Source organism: Callithrix jacchus, chromosome 11 (assembly GCF_049354715.1).
Source record: "Callithrix jacchus isolate 240 chromosome 11, calJac240_pri, whole genome shotgun sequence".
Lineage (NCBI taxonomy): Eukaryota > Metazoa > Chordata > Mammalia > Primates > Cebidae > Callithrix > Callithrix jacchus.
In genome coordinates this window covers 1657353-1681794 of record NC_133512.1, presented here as the reverse complement: position 1 = coordinate 1681794, position 24442 = coordinate 1657353, and the positions used below count along the sequence as shown (strand labels likewise).

Sequence of the window (24442 nt, the reverse complement as noted above, 5' to 3'; positions counted from 1 at the left end):
TTACCATAATTAAGAAACAAACAAAACCACATATCAATGAAGGGAATCGGGTAGAACTCTTCTGAACAGGTCTAAGGAGCTGCAGAAGAATTGTGTGGCTTCTTTCACACAACTCAGAAGGGGCCAGGAAGTGACTGGGATCAAGGGCCATTTTCTCACCTCTTCTCTAGTCACGGATGATATTGAGAAGGGTGGTTACAAACTGGTAGCCTCCATGCTGCAGAAAGGTCAGTTCTCTCCAAAATGGATCTATGGTCTAAATGTAATGGCTATCAAAACCTCCATCTGTGTAAGTGTGTAACTCTGAACTGGAGACGCTAATTCTAAAACTGATGAGGAAACGCCATGGGCTAAGAAACTCTTGAAGAACAATAATAAGAAGGCTTTCCTCTCACCAGCATGACTTACAGATCATTAGTACAACGTGGGGACTGACACAGGGACAAATATACTAATGGAACAGCAACAAGAGTCCAGAAACACACACTTCCCCAAGCAAACACAAAAATCAATTCCAGGTAGAGAAAAACCAAAATGTGAAAGTCGAAACTATAAAGCTTAAAAAAAAAAATAGGCCACGTGGTGGCTCACGGCTGTAATCTTAGCACTTTGGGAGGCTGAGGTGGGCGGATCACCTGAGGTCGGGAGTTCGAGACCAGCCTGATCAACATGGAGAAACCCCGTCTCTACTAAAAACACAAAATTAGCTGGGCGTGATGGCACATGCCTGTAATCCCAGCTACTCAGGAGGATGAGGCAGAGGAATCACTTGAACTTGGGAGGCGGAGGTTGCCGTGAGCTGAGATTGTGCCATTGCACTCCAGACTTGGCAACAAGAGCGAAACTCTTTCAAAATATATGTGTGTATATATATATATTTAATACATATGTAAATTTTCAATACATATCTATTTAACATATTTTAATATATATTTAATATATATTTTAAATACATACATACATACATATATATATATATATATATATGAGATTATCTTTATGATCCTGAGGTAGGAGAGGATTCCTTATGCAAGAATCCCAAGAGCAGATGTGATGGCTCATGTCTGAATTCCCAGGACTTTGGGAGGCTGAGGCAGGCGGATCACTTGAGGTAAGGAGTTCTAGACCAGCCTGGCCAACATGGTAAGACTCTGTCTCTACTAAATATACAAAAATCGGCCAGGAATAGTGGTGGGTACCTGTAATCCCTTGGGAGGCTGAGGCAGGAGAACTGTTTGAACCTGGGAGGTGGAGGTTGCACTAAGCTGACATAATGCTAACATACTCTAGCCTGGGGAACAGAGTGAGACTCTCTCTCAAAAAACAAAACAAACAAAACCCAAAACAAGAATTCCAAAGAACTTGTTTATTCACTCACTATAAGGGGAAGAATCTAGCTGTTAACGCATACTATGCAAAAAGATATCCGAATAGCCAACAAGTATATGAAAAGATATTCAAGCTCAGTAGTGATTATCAAAAAACGCAAACTAAGAGCCACACAGTATCATCAGATTGACTAAAACTAGTCTGACAATATCCAGTGTGGGGAATGTGGAGATACAGGAACTCTGATACATGGCTTATGAGAATGGAAACTGTTATAACCACTGTAGAAAATAATTTGGAATTATCCAGTAAGGCTGAAGGATACTCATTTTCTATGATCAAGTATTCTTTCCTTTGGGCATTGGATCCTGGAGACAGACACCCCGGCATGTATACCCCAAGATTCCTGAACAGGAACTTCACAGCAGCATTATTTATAGTAGCCAGAAACTGGAAAAAATGTAGATATCCATCCACAGCAGAAATGATGAACTGCAGAATAGTCATATAATGGGACACTGCCAGGGAATCATAATATACAGCTTCATGCAAGACATGGGTAAAACTACAAATCATGCTGAGAAAAACCAGTTCTCTGAGCATCCCCATTTTTCTAAGAAAAAGACAACGTTATTTTTTTCTTCTCTTTTCTCTATTTCCTTCTATTCCCCACACCCTACTTAGCTCTTTAGAAATGCAATTTCTAAGTTTTACCTCCCCTTTTAGCTCCCCTTCACCAGACACTCCCTAAAGGGCAAGTTCATCTAACAATCTGCTGAAAAGCTCTGCAGTGGGAACTCTTAGCCACCGGGAGACTGCTTAGAGAGACAACAGTCAATTTACAACACAGAGTGTCCATCAGGTGAGACTCTCTACCACCTGCAGAGTTTCAGAGTTTTAGCCACCCTACAACCTACTTCTGCCCATGAAGATGCCAACTTTACCACCTAGTAGATAAGGCAGTGAAGTACAAGAACCTCCACCTGCTTGGTTCCTCTTCTGTGTATCATTTATACCAGGCACACTTTTTATACTTCTCATAAAAAGTACCCACTTCCTGCTCCAAAAGTGAAGCAGGACCCTTAAGGCAGGAAGCTTGTACTTCTTCCCCTAACCTAGCTTTGGAATAAGTCACTTTATACCACACCTTGCTCTTGTTAATTGGACTCTGCAAGCACCAAGTACTGAACCTGCATTGGTTCCAGTTCCACTTAAAATAAACTTCATAAACATATTTCTCTGACTTTTCAGAGAGTTTATTAGGTCACCTGCAAATTAGGTTATCTGCAGGTTCGCTAAACTTGAAAATGACAATCTGCAAGCAAGTGAGCCAACTATAAACTTAGAAGCATTCATTCATTCATTCATTCATTCATTTTTTTTTGAGAAAGGATCTTACTCTGTCACCCAGGCTGAGGTGCAGTTGGCACAATCTCAGCTCACTGCAACCTCCACCTCCCAGGTTCAAGAGATTTTCCTGCCTCAGCCTCCCAAGTAGTGGGGACTACAGGCACCTGCCACCCCACCTGGCTAATTTTTACATTTTTAGTAGAAAAGGGGTTTCACCCTATTGGCCAGGCTGGTGTTGAACTCCTGACCTCAGGTGATCCACCTACCTTGGCCTCCCAAAGTGCTGGGATTACAGGCTTGAGCCACTGTGCACAACCAGAAGCAATATTTAAATGAGTTTAATTCGAGTGGCAGCAAAAATAATAGTTTCCAACTACATATACTTTTAACTGTTTCATAAATCTGTGACTTTAAAAAGTTAGGGATTGGGCCAGATTCAGGAGGTCGAGGTGGGTGAATCACTTGAGCCCAGGAGTTCGAGAATAGCCTGGACAACATGATGAAACCCCGTTTCTACAAAAAAATGCAAAAATTAGTTGGGTGTTGTGGTACACATCTGTAGTCCCAGCTGCTTGGGAGGCTGAGGCGAGAGGATCATTTGAGCCTGGGAGGTCAAGGCTGCAGTGAGCTGAGATCATGACATTGCATTCCAGCCTGGATGAAAAGCAGAACTCTGTCTCGAAAATAAATAAGTTACAATAAAATAAAATTTAAGGGCATTTTAAATTAAGTCATCTTTTGGTGGAGGCAACTGTGTATTTTCTTTTTTAAAGTACCAGATATAATAAAAACCAAATAAAAAAGTGACTATGGCTCTTTTAAAAATTTAAAAACTCAGCAGAACAGAACTTGAAATCATCTTCATCTCTCAAACACTGAAAGTCACATTTCTTTGGTTACAGATTCACTTAAAAAAATTAAATGTAAAAGCAATTTTATTTTTATTCTTCACTCCCAGTGCTTCATTTGACTAGCGTTAAACATTACTATTATTATTTTGGCAGGGTGTGGTGGCTCACACCTACATAGTCCCAGCTACTTGGGAGGCTGAGGCAGGCTGCCTGCTTGAGCTCAGGAGTTCAAGACCAGCCTGGACAATATGACAAAACCCCATCTCTACCAAAAATTAGCTGAGTGTGGTGGCACGTGCCTGTAGTTCCAGCTACTTGGGAGGCTGAGGTGGGAGGATCGTTTGAGCACGGGAGGTAGAGGTTGTACAGAGCCGAGATTGTACCACTGCATTCCAGTCTTGGCAAGAGTGAGCTCTGCCTCAAAAAGAAAGATTATTAATTTTATTTTTTAAAATAATTATTTGTTGAGATGAGGTCTTGTTCCTTTGAGCAGGCTGGAGTGCAGTGGCGTGAACATGGCTCACTGCAGTCTCGACCTCTTGAGCTCAACTGATCCTCCCACCTCAGCCTTCCAAGTAGCTGGGACTACAGCCACATCCCACCATGCCCAGTTAATTTTTGTGCTTTTAGTAAAGATGGGGTTTCGCCATGTTGGCCAGGATGGTCTCGATCTCTGGACCTTGTGAACTGCCTGCCTTGGCCCTCCAAAGTGCTAGGACTACAAGTGTGAGCCACCACAGCCGGCCCCAGCTAATTTTTTAATTTTTAGCTTTAGTAGAGTCAAGGTCTCACTGTGTTGCTCAGGCTGGTCTCAAACTACTGAGCTCAAGTGATTCTTCTGTGTTGGTTGTGTTAAAGTTTTTAAATTGACAATAATTACACTGAGGTAATTTCTAATTCGAGTTCCATTATAGTGATGACTCAATTAATTTTCCTAAATAATGGCAATAATCTCATAACTGGAAAAAAGAGAGAAAGCTGATGCATGAGATAAAGCAGGTGGGACTCCAAGCTCCAAGGGCTCCAGTCCTTTCTGGCCAGTCCTCCACTAACTACTTTGCTCCACTGTGCAGCCAATTCCCAAACACTTTCAGTAGCAAGATGGGAAGACTTAATATCAGGAAAAATGGAAGGAAAGTCCTCAGAATTGTCTCTCTCTTTTTTTTTTTTTGAGAGGGTCTTGCTCTGTCACCCAGGCTGGAGTGCAGTGGCATGATCTCAGCTCACTGCAACCTCCACCTCTTGGGTTCAAGCCATTCTCCTGCCTCAGCCTCCCCACTGGGATTACAGGCGCACACCCCCACACCCAGCTAATTTTTGCATTTTTAGTAGAGATGGGTTTTGCCATCGTTACACTGCTTCATTTGTCAGCAACCTGACAAAGCCAAAATCCCTCTCCAATAATATCCCTCTTGATATCATCACAGTAGGAAAAATCAGAGGTCGAGTGGGTGAAACAGCAAAGTCAGGGCTCCAGAAGGTACAGGAGGTCATAACACAGTTCAGAAAGCCAATAATTTGTGGCCACTTGCTTTACCAGTAGTCTTGAGAAATGCGACTTTTCTCCCCAAATTCTTAAATTCCAGTTTTAGGAAACGGCATTGGATTAATCAGGAAATCAGTTAAGATAATTTCAGAATCCCAAGCAGGTCACAAAATGAACAAAGATGGCATTCTATACTAACTATTCACCAATAATGACTATGGGCAAGTACATTTTTGCGAAGCTGGGTAAACTCAGAAAGAATTTGTTGAAGAACACAGGAGAGGAATATTTATTCCTCATGGTTTAAGCCAACACTACCCATCTTTCTATTCCACAGAAAGTTTTCCTTCGTGGATACCAGACAGTGTTCAGGGAAAAGAGAATACTTTGTTCTAGTAACTGGAAAGGCTCACGATGCATCTGCCTTTCGTGGTACATGCAAGACCACAGACGGCAAGAATTCAGAATCCAGTAAGGTGCCTGGCACATGGAAGGTCAGTAAATACAGCTGGTGCTCCACATCTGTGGGTTCCACATACCAGATTCAACCAACCTTGGATTAAAAATATTGAGAAAAATAATAATACAAAATTTAAAAAACCCAGCATAACAACTATTCACATAGCATTTACATTGTATTAGGTTTTATAAATAATCTAGAGGTGATTTAAAGTATTCAGAAGAAGCCAGGCACAGTGGCTCACTGTAATCCCAGCACTGTGGGAGGCTGAGGCGGGTGGATCACCTGAGATCAGGAGTTCCAGACCAGCCTGGTCAACAGAGTAAAACCCTGTCTCTATTGAAAATCCAAAAATTAGCTGGGTGTAGTGGTGGGCACCTGTATTCCCAGCTACTCAGGAGGCTGAAGCAGGAGAATTGCTTGAACCTGGGAGGTGGAAGCTGCAGTGAGCCAAGGTTCTGCCACTGCACTCCAGCCTGGGTGACAGAGCGAGACTTCATCTCAAAAAACAAACAAACAAACAAACAATAAGCATGTCAGAGGATGTGGACAGGTTATATGCAAATACTATGCTACTATAAAAGTGACTTGAACATTCTCAAATTTTGGTATGGGGGAAGTTTCTGGAACTAGTCTCCCATGAATAATGAGGGATAACTGTACTTACAGAATAATAAATGAAATATATATTTTTTTCCTGCTCTTCTTTGAAAAACAATTCACAAATAGTAATAAAACTATTTCTAAAAAGGATGAAAAACAAAACACCCAAACAGTGTAGCTTCCGGAATATGTCTCAACATCTGTGTACTTTATTTTTATATATACACAGGGCCTTACTCTGAAGTCCAAAGTTCAGGCTGGAGTGCGGCGGCACAGTCATGGCTCACAGCAGCCTCAAAGTCCTGGGCTCAACAGATCCTCTTGCCTCAGCCTCCCAAGTAGCCGTGACTACAGGCATATGCCATCATCTCCAGAAAATTTATTTTACTTTTTTGTAGTCATGAGGTCTTGCTTTGTTGAACATTCTGCTTTCTAGATCCTGGTTTCAAGCAATCCTCCCTGCCTCGGCCTTGCAGAGTGCTGAGATTACAGGTGTGAAATGCTTGTCCAGCCCAGTGTAACTTTTGATCCAGTGAAGTTGACTGCTTCATCTTAATGCATTCTTGACACTAAGAAATGATGTGCTGAGAAGATGTGATTTAAAGACTCAATTTGATTTACTATATTGCGTTTATTTAAAAATTTCAAATCCATTCTGAATGGTTTTTATAAAAAGATAAGTGTTAGAACACACTTAGCCAAAACACTATTATATCCAAATGAAGTTTACTAATATATTAAGTACAGTTAAGTATATTAACTGTACTTAGTAAATACATATGTATACTTATTTTAGTTATAACATCACTTACATAACTTATTACTTATGTAACTTACATCATTAACAAGGGATAGAAGTTAGACATCTAAGCTTTTCTTTTTATGACAAAATATACATAGGCACCTCTTTTTATTGTCCTTCTCTTTATTGTGCTTTTTATAAATTGGACATTTATGGCAACCCTGCAACTAGCAAGTCTATCACTGCCATTTTTCCAACAGCCTGTGCTCATTTCCCTGTTTCTGTCACATTTCAGGAATTCTTACAATATCTCACACGTTTTCCTTATTATTGTATTTGTTATGTTGATCTGTGATCAGTGATCTTTGATATTACTGTAATTGTTTTGGGGTGACATGAACCACGCCCACACAGACAAGAAATTTAATCAATATTGTGTGTGTTCTGACTTCTCCACTGACTGGTCATTCCTGTCTCTTCTCCTCTCCTCAGACCTCCCTATTCCCTGAGATGCAGCAATATTTACATTATGCCAATTAACAACCCTACAATGGCGTCTAAGGGTCTAAGTAAAAGGAAGAATCTCACATCTTATTCAAAATAAAAAGCTAGAAATGACTAAGTTAAAAGGCATGTCAAAAGCTGAGACAGACAGAAATCTACGCCTCTTGCACTGAACAGCCAAGATGTTGATGCAAAGGAAAAGTTTCGGAAGGAAATTAGAAGTGCTACTAAATGTACTTTTTTTTTTACCAGTGAATTCACAAATGGTAAGATTGCTGATAAGCAGAAAGTCCGAGTGATCTGGATAGGAGATCAAAAACCAGACAGAATATTCCCTTACGCCAAAGCCTAATCTGAAGAAAGGCCTTAACTGTCTTCAATTCCATGGAAGATGACAGAGGTGAGAAGATGCAGAAGTATGAAACCAGCAGAGTTAGCCCACAATGTCTAAGAAGCTGCCTCTGTAACAGAAGTGCAAGGTGAAGCAGCAAGTGCTGACAGAGAAGATGTAGCAAGTTATTCAGAAGGTCCTTGATGAAGCGGGTTACGGATTTTGAATACAAAACATTTTCAATAAAGACGAAACAGCTTTCTGTCGGAAGAAGATGCCATCTAGGACTTTTGTAGGTAGAGCTTCAAGAACAAGCTGATGCCAATGATCATTTACCATTCCCCAAATCCTAGGGCCCTGTAGAGTTATGCTAAATCTCCTGCCTGTACTCCAGAATGGAACAAAGAAGCCTGGATATCAGCATATCTCTTTATAGCATGGTTTACTGACTATTTAAGGCCTACTACTCAGAAGAAAATAAGATTCCTTTCAAAATATTACTGCTCATGACAACGCATGTGGTCATCTAAGAGCTCTAATGAAGATATACAAGGAGAAACATCCACGTTGGAGCCCATGGATCAAGGAGTCATTTTGACTTTCAAGTCTTATTATTTAAGAAACACATTTCATAAGGCTATAGCTGCCATGGATACTGATTGCTTTGATGGATCTGGGCAAAGTAAACTGAAAATCTTCTGGAAAACATTATTCTAGATGCCATTAAGAACATTTGTGATTCAGAGGAGCAGGTCAAAATATCAACATTAACAGGAGTTTGAAAGAAGTTGATACCACTCTCATGAATAACTTTGAGGGGTTCAAGTCGTTGGGGGAGATTTGGTGGAAATATCAAGAGAATTAGAATTAGAAGTGGAATCTCAAAATGTAACTGAACTGCTGCAATCTCATGATAAAACACGAATGGATGAGGAGGTGCTTCTTATGAATGAAGAAGGAGAGTGGTTTCTTGTGATGGAGTCTACTCCTGGTGAAGGTGTGAATGTCGTTAAAATGACAACAAAGGAGTTTTATTCATTTATGTTTAAATAACAAAAATTATTTAATGATTGTACTTCACTTCGTGTACTTTTTACATAATTATTTAAATTTTATTCACTTTGTTGCTTTTAAAATAATTATTAAATTTTAAATAATAAACATTTATTGAGTCTCCCTCTGACACCCAGTCTGGAGTGCAGTGGCATGATCATAGCTCACTGTATCCTCAACCTCCCGGGCTCCACTGATCCTCCTAACCTCAGCTTCCCAAGTAGCTGGGACCACAGGCATCAGGTACCACATCTGGCTAATCAAACTCCTGGCCTCAGTGATCCTTCTGCCTCAGCCTCACAGGCATGAGCCCCTGTGCCCAGCCTAAAGTATTTTTAAATTAAAATATGTACATTAAAAACAAAGACCTATTGCTACAGCACACTTAGTAGACTATAGTGTAGTGTAAACATAACTTTTATATGCACTTGGAAACAAACAATTCCTGAGACTCACTTTATCGCAGTGTTCCGGAACTAAACCATAGTCTCTCCGAGGTATGCCTGTATTTACTGAGTGCAATCAAGGCTTTCTGAACTTCCTTAATTCTTTAAGGAGAAACCTTAATGATTAAAATAGACCCAAGACAGTGACTGTGCATGTGACTCATATCTACTAAGTCTCAAAACATTTACCAATCAAAATCCCCTGTACCTCCCTACAGACTTATACAATGGCCACAGATGCCACGGTACCTACCATATAGTTGGTATGTATTTTACAGTTTCAAGGAAAATTTTCCATCTGAAAATGTGTTGAATACCAAAAGTGTAAAAGTTGTACTCTAAAGGATTTTTCAATTCTTTAAGGAATTCAATAATAAACATTACACTTTACCTTTGTGAAGATGGCCAGGGGCATGCCATACTGGTCCTCTTCCAAACCGGAAATGAGCCCTGGTGTCAGGACCACCTGCCCCGTATTAGCTTGAGGTTGTACAGTAATTGGAAGACTCTCTGAGGGGACAGAGTCCTTTGGAAATAAGTTTGTCTGGTCTGATCCCAGCTGTTCCCTTTCTTTCAAGGTGGGGTCCTCTAAAACACTAGGATCCAAGGTTTCCCAGTCACTTTCTGAAGACTCTGGAGATGGGCGAGATGGAGGTTTCAAATACTGATTGGTATCATTGGGTTCCTGCCCTTTGCTGCTGTCTTCTCCTCGGAGCAAAGGCTCTTCAGTCTTCATGACAGCATCTCCTCCATGGTTTCCTGCCATTGCTTTCCTGACAGCTCCCAGGTTGGTATGTGAAATGTCAGAAGTGGATGCGGAAACAAAATCGTCTGCACATGGGCTATTTTCCTGAAGCCCACCATCTTCCGACATACTCTTCCGGGGTCTATATTGAGAACAGTCACTGAGACCATGTTCAATCATGCCTAAAACATTCAATATTGGAGAACAGCTTGGCTTATAATAGAGAAGAAAATAAGAGCTATATATTTTATTAGTAGACTCTCCTATAAAACTGAATAACCTTACACATTTCAATTAAAAACAAAAAGAACAGAAAGAAACCCAGACAAAAGAGAGAAACCTATTTCTAAGAGGAAAATGTCATATTAAATTAGAAATGATAACCTTAAGAGTTTATCTTTGAAGATTTTATTACTAAAAGTTTAAGTTTCAGTGTTAAGTTAAACAAAAGAAAGAGTAGATACTGCTGTTTTCTTACCTGGAAAAAGGGATAACACAGTCATCAATGCACCCACCAATTTACTCACTGGAGAAATATAAAAAAGAACCTGAAATGGAGTAAATAAAAATCAAATTAGGAAATCCATGAAGCAATCCATAATGATCAATTTTTTAAAAGGGGAAAATTCTTTATATAAGAATAACAGCTAATAAACATAGAAGTAATGATAGAAAAATCACCATTTAGCATCCATCATGATTTAGGAACACATTCCCAACAAAAGCTAAAACTGCTATGAAAGGTTGCTGGGCAACAAAATATTCACAATGTCTGAAATTTATCATTCTATAGATGACCTATTAAAGTGGCAACCACCACCTCAATCAAATGAGCAAACTTCACATCAGCAATACTGCTACTACAAGCAGTTACGGGACTCCTACTATCATGTCTTGACAGAGACACGCCACTACCTGTGTAGGATTCTTGCTAAAAAGTTTAATCTGAAACTAGCCACAAGAAAACAAACAAATCTCACCCAGAACACCAGTCTGGATTATTTTAAAAATGACAGTCTCATAAAATGTAGAAAAAAAAGAACAAACAAAAAGAGAGGTGACAGAACTGTTTGAAATAAAAGAAAGCTAGTGTACATGATCCTTGACTGGATCCCAAACTGAAAACAAAAATCAGGCCAGGTGTGGCTCATGCCTGGAATCGCAGCACTTTGGGAGGCCAAGGCAGGAGGGCTGCTTGAGGCCAGGAGTGCAAGACCATCCTGGGCAACATAGCGAGACCCTATTTCTATCCTTTAAAATAAAAAATTAAATTTTTTTTTTTTAAGAAAACAATAATTAGCTACAAAGGACATCATGACATCTAGGGAAATTTGAAAACAGACTGTATGTCAGATTTCACTCATCTTAATGTTAAATTTCTTGAATGCGAAAATGGTATTTTGGTTATGTAGGAATATATTCTTGTTCTTAAGAAATATATCCTGAAGTATTTAGGGGTGAAATACCATAATGTCTACAAATTACTTCCAAGGTATTTTGACTCGGGGAAAAAAAATGAGCATATATAAAGGAATATAGACTGAGCGTCTTGGCTCATGCCTGTAATCCCAGCACTGTGGTCCCAGCTACTCAGGAGGCTGAGGTAAGAGAATTGCTTGAGCCTGGGAGTTAGAGTTGCAGTGAGCCATGAACACACCTCTGCACTCTAGCCTGGGCAACAGGGCAATACCCTGTCTCAAAAAATGAAAAGAAATTCAAAGTGTTCTGTAGCTGGATGGGATGATGGCTGCATAATATGAATGTACTTAACACTACTCAATTATACACCTTAAAATGGTTATAATAAATTGTCTGGTATGTGTAGTTTATCAAATTTTTAGAAACACCACACTAGTATGGTGGATTCATTTTTTAAAAAAAACTTTACTTTTTTTTTCCGTGTGAAGGAATACATTTTTATTAATTTATTTTGAGATGGAGTCTTGCTCTGTCCCAGGCTGGAGTGCAGTGTTGCGATCTTGGCTCACTGCAACCTCCTCCTCCCGGGTTCAAGCAATTCTCCCGCCTCAGCCTCCTGAGTAGCTGGGACTACAGTTGTTTGCCACCACACCCAGTTAATTTTTGTATTTCCAGTAGAGATAGGGTTTCGCCATGTTGGCCAGGCTGTTCTTAAACTTCTAACCTCAAGTGATCTGCCCGCCTCAGCCTCCCAAAGTGCTGGGATTACAGGTGTGAGCCACCATGCTCAGCCAAGAATTCTTATTAAATTGTTTAGGAGGAGGTATTATTCCTGCCGACAGTTATGACTGAGGGAGCAAACAACCCAATTACTGCTGGCATTCCCTGTACTACCAGGGAAACTAGGCTCTGGAAAAAGCCAGCACTGCGCACTGTAGAGCAAAGAGACGGAAAAAACTTAGGCACTTAATTACACTATGGAGCCACTGAGTCAAACAACCCTGAAATCTCAAGTAAGCCAATACATGTCCTTTTTCATTTATGTCAGTTTAAAATTGAGTTTTCTGTTGCCTCCAGAAAGGCCATATGAATTTACACTTCTATGGCAGAGACAAGAAAATGTGCTTCAGCTCACCACATGATAGGCAAAAAGTATCTTAATACTTTATCAATTTTATGAAATAATGTAAAAAAAGCCAATAAAAGTTAAATATTCCATCTTTCCTTTCATCTCTTAAGATCTTACCTTTTTTTCAAGAAGAATTAGTTTAAATAGGATTAAGACCTGAAAAAGGAAAAAAACGTTTTATTGAAATGAGCAACTCAAGCCTATAATTCATCTTTTTCCCTAAAACATAGCCATCATCAATAATACTAAATAATTATAGCATTTTAAAAAGTACATGAAAAATTATAAACTTATACTGAGAAATTAAATATTACCTGTGTACTCTTAAAAATGTGAGAATCACTTAAATTGCTAACTGAAATTATTTTTTCTTGAAGGGGTGGTACCATTTTTGCTTGAAGTATTTATAAGTATTTAAAGGTCAGGGCATCCTGACCTTTAAATAAATATTTATGGATATCCAGAGTGTCCACATAGCAGGTGCTCAGTAAATGTTTGTTAAATAAACAACATGTTTATATCCTAGTCAACATCTGCTTTAATAATAAAGATCAGAAGGTATAGGTATGTACAGATGTTTTACTGAAATATGCTCCATTCTCAGGGCAACATATAAAATATTCTGCAAGATCAAAACATATTTCTTTCCACTCTAACCTCATGGTAGATGAAATTGCAAAAACAAAAGAAAAATTACCCTATCCTACAAGGAAGTAAACAGTATTTGTACTCTTTTAAAATTTCTATGATGCAAAGCACTACCAACACTTCTAACTTTGCATAGTTATGAGACCAAGTACATCTTAGAACTAAGGCATGGTATGCCACGATCTGCATTCAATTTAGCACACTGAATTTGGCAGTTAAATGAGCACACTAAGAACAGTGCTGGGTATTTTAGTACTGCACATCATAAATTTATTTAAGTAACGTACCATACCTTGTGCCGAAAATGAAGGACAAGATCTCGAGGTGACAGACCTACAATGTTAACAAAAAAGCTAAACTGTGACTACAATGTAATGTTTTTGCTGAAGAAAAGTTATTTTCCTCTTAAAGAAAGGTTTAAAAAAAAGTAGAAATATGCAAATACTCAAATATTTATGTACTATTTGATTAGGTACACATATACTCAGAAAGAGTGCTGTTCAGTACAACTTTCTGCAAGGATGAAAATATTTTAAACCTGTCTTGTCCAATACAGTAGCCACATGTGGCTACTGAGCAACTGAAATGCAGCATGTGTGACTGAGACAAATTGACTTAAATGTTATTAATTTTAATCTAAATATAGACAGCTATAGGTGGCTAGTGGCTACTGTTTTGGACTATGCAGGTCTAACACATTTCCCTCTTCTACAAACATAAACTACACGTTTAGAAATGATATAGCTTATATTATCATGGCAATCAATGATTAAAATGGTTTTGGTCACAGCACTTCATATGTCATTATTTCTGAAACACTGTCTATTCTATCATCTATCTGAAACAACACAGTATAAGAGAAAATAATTTAAAGAAACATGTTCTCAGAATGGGACCTCATGTAACGCAGAGTAATAGTTTACATTATACACACGACTGCAATCATAAACTATCACAATTGGCAACTGCATGCTGAAATTAGAATAGAGTGAAAATAAACCACTATGATTAAAAAGTTTTAATCACAAAATGGATATTTATGGAGTTTCCCATTGAATATCTTGGTTACCAATGGATATTCTGAGTTGTCAAGCTAGTATAAATTAAATAAAATCTGCAATCTGAAGAATCTTAGAATAGAAAAGAGCTGAGGAGCTCTCTCTTGCTTCATCTGTTATGACAGGGAGTTAAGCTAGTCAACTGTAATGCAAGGAAAAGAAAAATCAATACAAAACTTCCATTACTACCCTAAAAGGTAGAAATTCTAGCCTGGGCACCATAGGGACATCTTGTCCCTACTAAAAATAAAAACAACTAGCTGGGAGTCCTGGCATGCGGTCCCAGCTACTCAGGAGGCTGTGCCAGGAGAACTGCTTGAGCCCAGGAGGTCAAGACTGCAGTGAGCCATGATCATACCACTGCACTCCAGCAGGGAGAGTGAGACCTTGTCTCGGAAAAAAAAAAAAGGCAGAAACTTGCCTTGTACGTTGAAAGTTGTAAATCTGCTTTGTTCTAATACCCTTCTCAGTATAAACACTGGCAAAGAAGATATTTAAGGAAGAAACAGCATCAAATGTTGAATTTAGATCCCATAGAGAGATGTAATTGTAATCCAAGTTTTATACGCCACTCAGTTTGCTAAACAAAAAGAAATGGGGAATCTCTTTTAACTTGTAAGTCAACTACTTACCAAGATATACTTGGGTTCCTTCTAATGAAGTTCCTCCCAAGGAACTATTCATATGCTCATAAAGCTCCTATAAAATACAGGTTGAATTTAGCAGATTTTACTATCATTTTGGATCTGAATTAGAAATACGTTGATCATAAAAAAGTTGGTTCCTTAACCGAAGGAGTTTGTTCTGCTAGGCACTAAATTTAAAGACAATCAAGCCTCTCTGCAGCCTTGCCAGTTCTCATTTCTTCTCTTCTGGGTGTGAGCAAATCAGAAGAGATGCCGGTACTGAGAATAAAAAGCTACTCGGGGTATTCCTTTCTCCTTTTATATGTTAGGGCACAATTCATTCACAGAGTGGTATGAATTCCTAGTATAAATTCCCTCTGCTTCCTTGCTAAGTCCATTTTCAATAAAATAATCATGTGGTTTTTCTGGTCTATGTATTGGGAGCTAGGAATGGGAAGCCTGATATATAAAAATACTGTGCAGTCTATTAACAAGATAAGCAAATTTATGGAATTAATGCCATGGCAAAAGGGCCACTATCCACTAAGAGAAGCATTACTGTTAAAGTTATTTGTAGTCATTATTTCCTTAAAAAAAAAAGAAAAGAAAAGCAAGTTTGGTTAAATTTAGTATTTGGGCAGATCCTGGTCCTTCAGCGTTTTAATGTAAATGTGTATTCACAGTAGAATGTCTTTCTTAAGCTAATAAATAATTACCCTTCACAGTATTACTGACAAGATTTACTGGATTCATGAGGCTATCCTGAGCCAAACACATATACAGAGGGGTCAAAAGTTACCTTTAGAATGGAAATTTGGGAAAAATCCTTCTCTTCAAAATATGCATGTGTAATGAGCTGAAGTTTTGCTTGAAGTAAGCCATATAGAGGCTTAAAGGGAAAAAGAAATTACCATTAGGTGATAATAGTAAAACAAACAGAACCCACAACTTTCTCATTTGAATAGAACAGGGAGAAAAAAAGTTAGTAACTATCAACTTTAGTGCTGTATTCATTCATAGCTGAAAGCCATGAAGATATCTGTTCTTCAGCTACAGTGAAAAGTACCGGAAACACCAGTGCTTGAGTGTGGGCTCAGACTTGCTGGGCCTGGCTCCATCACTCAGCTCTGGGAACTTCTCCACCTCTGCTTGCTGGTCGGAACATGGGCATATGAAAAGAGTACATCATATTGGACTGTTTTAAGAATTAAACATCAGGTAAAAGCACTTGGTAAAAAGTATCTGACACAAAGAAAGCACCCACGCATTAGCGGTTACTACTGCATGATGTAACACATATTCTAATTCTGCACTGTTTTGCCTGTAGCAACATTTAATCATCCTTACAGCAGCCTGTTTTTATATCTCTTTGAACATTCACGATTACATTTAAGTTCGTTTCCCTTTTTTGTCCTCTGTGGAGGCTTACAACAACTAGCTTGTGTCCTTTATCATAAAATTGTTTTATATACTTGAGCAAAGTTATCCCTTAATCCTTATTTCTCTATTTAGGATCTTCTACCATTTTCATCTTTTTATTATAGCGTTCTTTTCTAGATGTTTTCTCATGTCTATGTCCATTTCAGGATGCGATGACCAATGATGTATATATACTCTAATTAATTAAAAACAAGTAATATTGGAAGATATCTCCCAGTATCCCTGTTAATATATTACTATTTCCATCAAAGTATAAAATTATTTTATTTTTATACATAGACTTGTTGAAGTCTAGACCAGAAGAACCACAACCCGACCTTTCGAGTAAGCTACCCTCTTCCTAACCCTTGTGTCTGTTTTAGCAACAGATAAAACTGATTTTTTTTACCCCAATTTTATCATTTGGTAGTTACATGTCTGTAGAATTACACATTTTTTCTCTGAGCTATGTCTTTATTTATAAAATGAGAACAGTAGTAAATATGTCTCGACGTTGTTATGAGGATGAAAATGACAATTACACAGAATTAATGCTTGATACATAGGCACTCAATAAATGCACTATTATTGCAACTGTCCTTTGAAGAATGATTACTCAGGAGCCTCTTAACATGCTGTAGTTCAATATCTGGTACTCTTATGCTGCGGTCATCTGGTCCAGTCTAAAAAAGCAATTCACTAATGTATATTTTTCAGGCTACTCTTCTCAAAGCTGTGTACAGGGATCAGATGAATAATCTAACAATTTTCTGACATTAGGGTCCTTTATTATAGCCATTCCTTTCCTAGGAGACTACTCTTGGCTTATATTTAAAATTACTGTCTCAGAAGAAATATTCTCATCCTCAAAATTTTATTTTGTATGAAATAAGATTTTGGCTGAGCATGGTGGCTCATGCTACAATCCCAGAACTTTGGAAGGCTGAGGCAGATGGATTGCTTGAGCTCAGGAGTTTGAGACCAGCCTAGGCAATGTAGTAAAACCTCGTCTCTACCGAAAATAGAAAAAAGTGAGCCAGGTATGGTAGCACATGCCTGTGGTCCCAGCTACTCAGGAGGCTGAGGTGGGAGGATCCCTTGGGCCTGGAGAGCAGAGGTTGCAGTAAGCCAAGGTCATGCAACTGTACTCCAGCCTGGGCAACAGAGTGAGACTCTCTCTCAAAGAAAAAAAAAAAAAAGATTCTGGTAAAACCAAAATGGAGAAATGAAATATATCAGCTACCTCATTTTGTTTACATATCAACTTACTTTCCAATAGCTACAAGATCTCCCTTCTCTTACCGAGTCTTGGGTAGAGGCGCAAATGAAAACTGCTGAAAGGGAAAGAGAATGAGGAGATGCTAGGACATAAATATTTTAACATATCATTTAAATTTCTTCTTATTCTAATAGCGCCTTATCCTTAAAGAAAGACCTGCCATGAAGGTTTAACACAATGAATGAGTTACTTGTTCTCTTACCAGCTTGCTTAGAACACAGACACTTTTCTGAACAGTCTCTCTGGTGATATCTGCTTGCCTTACTTTCAATGCCTGTTATAAACAAAGAGCAATTCATCAGAAATATTTCATAGCAATATTTAAAAAATATTTGTAATAAAAATGGCAATTACATAGAAGAAATTTCTTGCATTTAGTTAAATTAAAAAATTTATTAAGACTCTCAGGAAATATTGGACGAATAAATGTCAGCTTGGGCCTATGTGACAGAATCTGTGGTAGGCAGTGGGAATGTAACAGCGAAGGGACAATCCTGAGTCTCAAGGAATTTATAACCTGATGCAGAATACTTTATGTATAAGTCACCAGGTCCAAATCAACCATTCAGTGCAAATCAATCACTGTTGATTCTGGTTAAAAATGGGCAATCCTTTCAGAGACCACTGTTTCTGGTGAGAAGGCGCTAGTTTAAGAGATGACAAAAAGCCAGAAGCAGTGGCTCACGCCTGTAATCTCAGTACTCTGGGCAGGCAGATCACCTGAGGCCAAAAGTTCAAGACCAGCCTGGCCAACATGGTGAAACTCCATCTCTACTAAAAATACAGAAATCAGCCAGGTGTGGTAGCACAAGCCTCTAATCCCAGCTACTTGGGAGGCTGAGGCAGGAGAACTGCTTGAACCCAGGAGGTAGAGGTTGCAATGAGCTGAGATTACGCCAGTCTCAAAAAAAAAAAAAAAAAGAAGACAACAACAGACAGCTTGTTCTCCAGGGATGAAAGAACTGTCAGAAGTTTTGTTAAGTTAGTTGTTCCATGTTGCCTGGAAACCTGTATTGGCACCCAGTGCCAAACACAAGCACATAGCTCATTAATTGTGAGGATGACTATGTGAGATTTCTACAGTCCTCTGCTAATAGAGAGTGAGTCTTGATTTGATCAACCTCAGGCAAGGCTGTGAAGGAAGAAAGACTTCTCCTCTAGCATACTGCCTGATACCTTCCTGGGTCTGTCCTGAAGACCAAGGGGCCCCTGTGTTTTCAAATGATCACTGATGAACAGACTTTAAATTAGCTGTGGAGAAGAATCCTTCCTCCTGATTGGATTCATCCACTGTCTCACCACCATTCAGAGGAAGTTAAAGTCTTTCTCCTAGGCTCGAGGTCCCTCCAATAACTGGCTTATCAGTCTGGTTCTATTGCCTATTATCTATTGAGAAGGACAGCAATCATTGGAAAAATGGGCAACTCTAATGTACTCTGGAGTGGGTCAGAACCAGGGAGTGGAGAGACAGGCAGTATTTAAAGGCTATGCAGAGCATAAGGGCTGTTAAAACAGCACTGAGGGATATGACACACATGGGAGAAATGATTTTACTAGTGCTTACATGACCTATGGGTAATAAAAAATATTAAAAGGAACAGATTTCTAAGAAGTGACAGCAGCTCAATTCATCTCATATTTAAGTATGTAAAGGTAATAGTATAACAGTGAAATAGCAAAAGAACATAACTCCATTTTTTAGGGAGTCTTTCCCTATTCCTGCAAATAGGCAAGGATAACTTTAGAGCACAAATATGCCAAAATGGCAATTGTGTAGGTTTTTAAACTCTGGGATTTAAAAAGGGTGCAAACAACTATGTTTTGTTGAAGATGTATAGAAGCATTGTGGCCTGACCAATGACAAAGAAACACCCAACCTCCTCTGGCCCTCACTGGTACCCAGATGTCTGTGTTTCACCTCTTGATACCAAAACCCTCCCTTCTCCATAGCCCTCTCCCATAAAAATCCTCCAGCCAGCCTGCAAAATTTCAGATGCTACTTTAGAATGCTAGGTCACCATCTAGCTGGCTTTCCAAATAAATCTTCTTTTTCTCCCAGCAACTCTATTCTCTCGTCTTTCAAGGGGCGTGCAGCCAAACCTCGGTTCGGTTACAACAGTACACGAAAACATCAACTGCTCAAAGCTGCCAGGCTAACTCTTATTCTCAGGTTTCTTTTATCTCTATGTTCTCAGCTTCATTCAGGTGTAACTGACTAAAATGGAATATACTTACGGTGTATGTTATTATTTGATATACTATCATTAGCTTTACATTCAGTTATTCATGACAACACGGGTTTCCCAGGTTCCCAGCCCTGTGTTAGAGGGTTATTTCATGGTAGTTAACTACTTTGGGTATCCTGGAATTTACACCTGTAGTTCATGTTAAGTAAGGGGAAAAATACACACACAGAGTAAATGTGGTAGAATATTAACAGTTGTTGAGTCTAGGTGTTGGATATACAGGTATTCAATGTACTATATTTTTAATTTATCTGCATGTTTGAAATTTCTATAACAAGGTAGAAAAAGATTTACTAATTATTCACCCGAGGAAGCTTTTAAAACTTTTAATTGTCGAGGCTCAAATACCAGAGATTCTGATTCAGTCACTAGGAGGAAAGGCTAGGTACAGATTTAAAAAAAAAGTCTCTAGGTAATACTGATTAAGAAATCATTGTTTTAGAGCAGTGGTTCTCAATCTTGACTACGCAGAAGAATCAACTGGGGAGCTTTTAAAACATTCCCACCTCCCATGTCCAGATCATTAAATCAGAATCTTTTGGGTTGGGGCAGACCCAGTCATCTTAGCTTTTAAAGCTCTCCAGATGACTGCAATGTGCAGCTGCGATTGAGAACCACTCTCCAGATGACTGCAATGTGCAGCTGCGATTGAGAACCACTCTCCAGATGACTGCAATGTGCAGCTGAGATTGAGAACCACTCACTGCTTTAGAGTATTAATGGCCTTTAGAGAGGAAAGAGCTTTTCACTCATCCAGATTATCTCTACCACAAAAAAACAGTCCTACAAATAAGCAAATCATGAAAGGTGGAGTCACCATCTTGGCTTATCTGAATTTATTAATTAGAGCTATTATAGTAAGTCAGGCATTAAGCTAGCAAGTAGTTTAAAAATAATCAAGGCTGGGTGTGGTGGCTCGCGTCTGTAATTCCAGCACTCTGGGAGGCTGAGGTGGGCAGATCACTTGAGCTCGGGAGTTCAAGACCAGCCTGAGCAACATGAAGAAACCTGGTCTCTGTAAAAAATACAAAAACTAGCTGGGCATGGTGGCATGTGCCTGTTTCCCATCTACTTGGAAATCTGAGCTTGGAGGACAGCTTGAGCTTGGGGTAAAGACTGCAGTGAGCCGAGATCTTGCTACTGCACTCCAGCCTGGGCAACAGAGTGAGACTCTTCCTCAAAAAAAAAAAAAAACTTAAGAGATAATGAAAACAACTAATGAGTAGTTGGGAGTCCGTGCAAGCACACCCTACTGCTTCTGAAATGCTGCTTAAAAAACAAGTCAGGTACAGTGGTGCACACCTGCAGTCCCAGCTATTCAGCAGGCTGAGGTAGGAGCATCTCTTGAGCATAGGAGTTCAAAACTAGCCTGGGCAAAATAGCAAGACTCTGTCTTTAAAAACAAAAAAACATACAAACATACAAACACTACCACTCCATTTTTCTAAGTTATATGCCAAACACTAGGATCAGAAAATTCACAGACGTCTTGAAAGGTAAATAAACACAGCATTTCACAGACAAACGGGTAATTTAGGGATCACTATCTAAAACAATGTACGAAACATTATGATACAAATATAAGCATGGCCACGTGTCTGTGAATAAATGGGTACTATTGAAAAAACAGCTACAAATTGTATACAAACATCTAAAACAATATCATAGGCACCACCGACTAAAAATAAAGACAGTGTTTCTCTAAGTGTCCAACATCTAAGAAAGGACTGTAGAGTTTCTTGTTTTCACCATTAACTATCATACCTTGGCTTCAATTTGTCGATAGCAAGAGATACCGTATACTGTGGCTCCATTTCCATTTCTGGGTGGCAAGTGAAAAAACACAGTATCTAAGAGATACATAGAAAAATGTAAATGCTAAGGTGAACTACCCTTATTAAGTAATAAAATATGAAGTTATCATAATGCAGTCATTAACACAAAAATTATAAACAAGAAAGCCATACTTATTTCTAGGACCACAACCACTGGTTTCTTAGGATTTCTCTCATAAAAAGCCCAAGAGGCTGAATTGTAACAGGTCAAACTGAGACTTCAATTACAGAAAATAGTTAATCTTTAAGGAATTGTTCTAGATTAAGAGAAAGTAGACAGTTATAAAAGCCAACAGCAGGCTGGGTGCAGTGGCTCACGCCTGTAATTCCAGCACTTTGGAAGGCTGAGGTGGGTGGATCACCTGAGGTGGAGAGTGCAAGACTAGTCTTACCAATATGGAGAACCCCATCTCTTCAAAAAATACAAAATTAGCCAGGCATGGTGGCACATGCCTGTAACCCCAGCTACTTGGGAGGCTGAGGCAGGAGAATTGCTTGAACCCAGGAGGCGGAGCTTGTGGTGAGCCGAGATTGTGCCATTGCACTCTAGCCTGGGCAACAAGAGTCAAACTCCGTCTCAAAAATAATAAAAAAAAAAAAAAGCCAACAGCAACACATGAAACTTGAATGAATCCAAGAAATTTGAGGGACAACTGAGAAAATCTGAATATAGACTGGACATTAGATAGTATTATGAAATTACTGTTAAATCTCTTAGCTGTGATAAGGGTACTGGATGTTACACTGGGGAACCATCTCATTCTCAGATCTTAAGTATTTAGAGAAAAAGTGTCACGATGTTTGCAACTACCTTTCAGATACTACGGACAAAATTATTCACATACACAAATATAAAGAAAAATCTGTAGAACATTCACTATAATCTTTTTTTTTTTTTTGAGATGGAGTCTCACAGTCACCTGGGCTGGAGTGCAATAGTGATCTTGGCTCACTGCAACCTCCTCCTCCTGGGTTCATGTGATTCTCCTGCCTCAGCCTCCCAAGGAGCTGGGATTACAGGTGTACGCCATCATACCTGACTAATTTTTTGTAATTTTAGTAGAGAAGGGTTTCACTATGTTGGCCAGACTGATCTTGATCTCCTGACCTCGTGATCCGCCCGCCTCAGCCTCCCAAAGTGCTGCGATTACAAGAGTGAGCCACCACACCTGGCCAACATTCACTATAATCTTAATTCACATGTTTGTAGCAGTCCTTTTGCTGGGCATGGTGGCACACCCCAGCTACTGGGGAGCTGGGGGAGAACTGCTTGAGCTCAGGAGTTTGAGACCAGCCTGGGCAACCCAGTGAGACTTTTGTCTCCAAAAAAGCAAAGCAAAGCAACAACAACAAAAAGATTTTTGTAGAGCATCAAATACCATAGTAAAACAGTCCTTCACTAAGTCAGGCAAAGTACTCATTTATAGGGTGGCAGGAGATTCGGTAAGAACTTCACAGTCCTGCTTTCTCTGCCGGTGTTAACAGGCTCTGCATGCAAGCAACCTTGCAAACAGAGTACTTGTGACAGCAATGGTTCCAGAGACACAAAAACAATCTCGATGTTTCTAGGTGGGCCCTGGAGTGCTAAGCCAGTACTGCAAGTATGCAGCTAGAGTCCCAGGCAATGTGCTGGTAAGCCCCCAGGAGTCTGAAGTGTAGATGGAGGAGGAACTGCTCCCAGTCGTGGCTGTCCTGCTCTGGCTAATCACTTGGTAGAAGGCTGACCAAGGTTCACCAGCCAAGGACAGTGTAAGCTTGGCACTCCTTTAGAGGTGCTCTAGTGAATGACTAGTCATCTCTAAACAAGCATGTAAATATTTTATAAATAGTTGTAATAGGCTAAAGGGCTTTAATTTCTCAAAGTATTTAGAACCTAAGATATCTTGGCAGATTTTTTTCAAACATGGCACCTAACTGCTTCACTGTCTTGTTACATACCTTCCTGGTAGTTGTGTGCACCATCTGGTAAGGCAAGGAAGGGCAAATATTTCCATTCTTCAGGTAAAGTGTGGCTGTCATGTCCATCTCCTGGAATCAGGGGCGGGTAAGAGAACTCAACCTAAAATAGTAAAGAATATTAGCCAAAAGGTGATTGATCAAAGAAGCATTTTATTCTGACAGGTAAAAATGTTTTTAAACTCTGAATGACAGAAGTTAGGATAAGCCACACTGTATAATGTTATTTGATACCACCAGCAAACCTATGGCATAGAAGAGGAAAAACAAAAAAGCAGTAAGAGGAGGAAAAGTTTATAAGCCTTTCTCCACTTTCTGATTTAATGGTGTCACACTTTAATGTGCATAAAGGGTGGGGCCGGTGATTGCATTACAGATTGAGATTTAGGGGTTGTCATCAAACAGATGGTAATTGAAGCCATAGGGCCCTGAGGAAAACCAACAGTAAAGGTCCAAGAGGAGCCCCCAAGTTGAGCCAAGAATCAATTTTAGAACCATTCTTTAATGTGAAAAAATATGACTCATCTTTCCACATTTCAATGAAATCGAGCTGCCGCTTGAATCACAGGAGAGCCAACCGTAAAAGTGCTTTAAAAATGATTATTAAAAATTTTTTTGGTCCACTGAATTTAAGATTCGTTATTATTTCTAACAGGTGATCCAATTCCATATTTAAAATGTTTAAAAATCCCCCCTCCCAAAAAAAAAAAAAAAGGACTGTAAAGTAAAAAGACTGCCTCTCACCCTTGATATCACCACCCCAGCTACCCGGTCCCTGCTCCCATCTCCAGAAGCAATCGATGTTTTCCATTTAGAAGAACTCTTTAAAGGTTTAGATTAAAAAGTGAAACTTTTCTTTCAGAGCTCAATCATTTAAAATTAACTGAAAAATTGGCTGGGCATGGTGGCTCATGCCTGAATTTCCAG

General features: G+C 39.2%; 1 protein-coding gene and 1 long non-coding RNA gene across 7 annotated transcripts in view; one reads left to right on the top strand and one right to left on the bottom strand.

The window, feature by feature from the left end:
• The window catches only part of AVL9 (AVL9 cell migration associated), an 82049-nt gene that overhangs the window by 23749 nt on the left and 33858 nt on the right, over positions 1-24442 (bottom strand). For all 6 annotated transcript variants that reach the window (XM_009002006.5, XM_002751308.7, XM_035253122.3 and 3 more), the window contains exons 2-10: positions 23498-23618; positions 21489-21574; positions 17681-17752; positions 15580-15669; positions 14787-14853; positions 13389-13429; positions 12566-12604; positions 10379-10448; positions 9547-10082 (exon numbers count right to left, since the gene is read on the bottom strand). In XM_009002006.5, the coding sequence (XP_009000254.1) occupies positions 9547-10082; positions 10379-10448; positions 12566-12604; positions 13389-13429; positions 14787-14853; positions 15580-15669; positions 17681-17752; positions 21489-21574; positions 23498-23618 (1122 nt within the window). The remainder of the gene's footprint in view (positions 1-9546; positions 10083-10378; positions 10449-12565; positions 12605-13388; positions 13430-14786; positions 14854-15579; positions 15670-17680; positions 17753-21488; positions 21575-23497; positions 23619-24442) is intronic.
• Positions 1210-8840, top strand: LOC128928373 (uncharacterized). Its single transcript, XR_013523799.1, has 3 exons — positions 1210-2191; positions 5354-5510; positions 7314-8840. It is a non-coding gene; the product is annotated as an uncharacterized LOC128928373 (long non-coding RNA).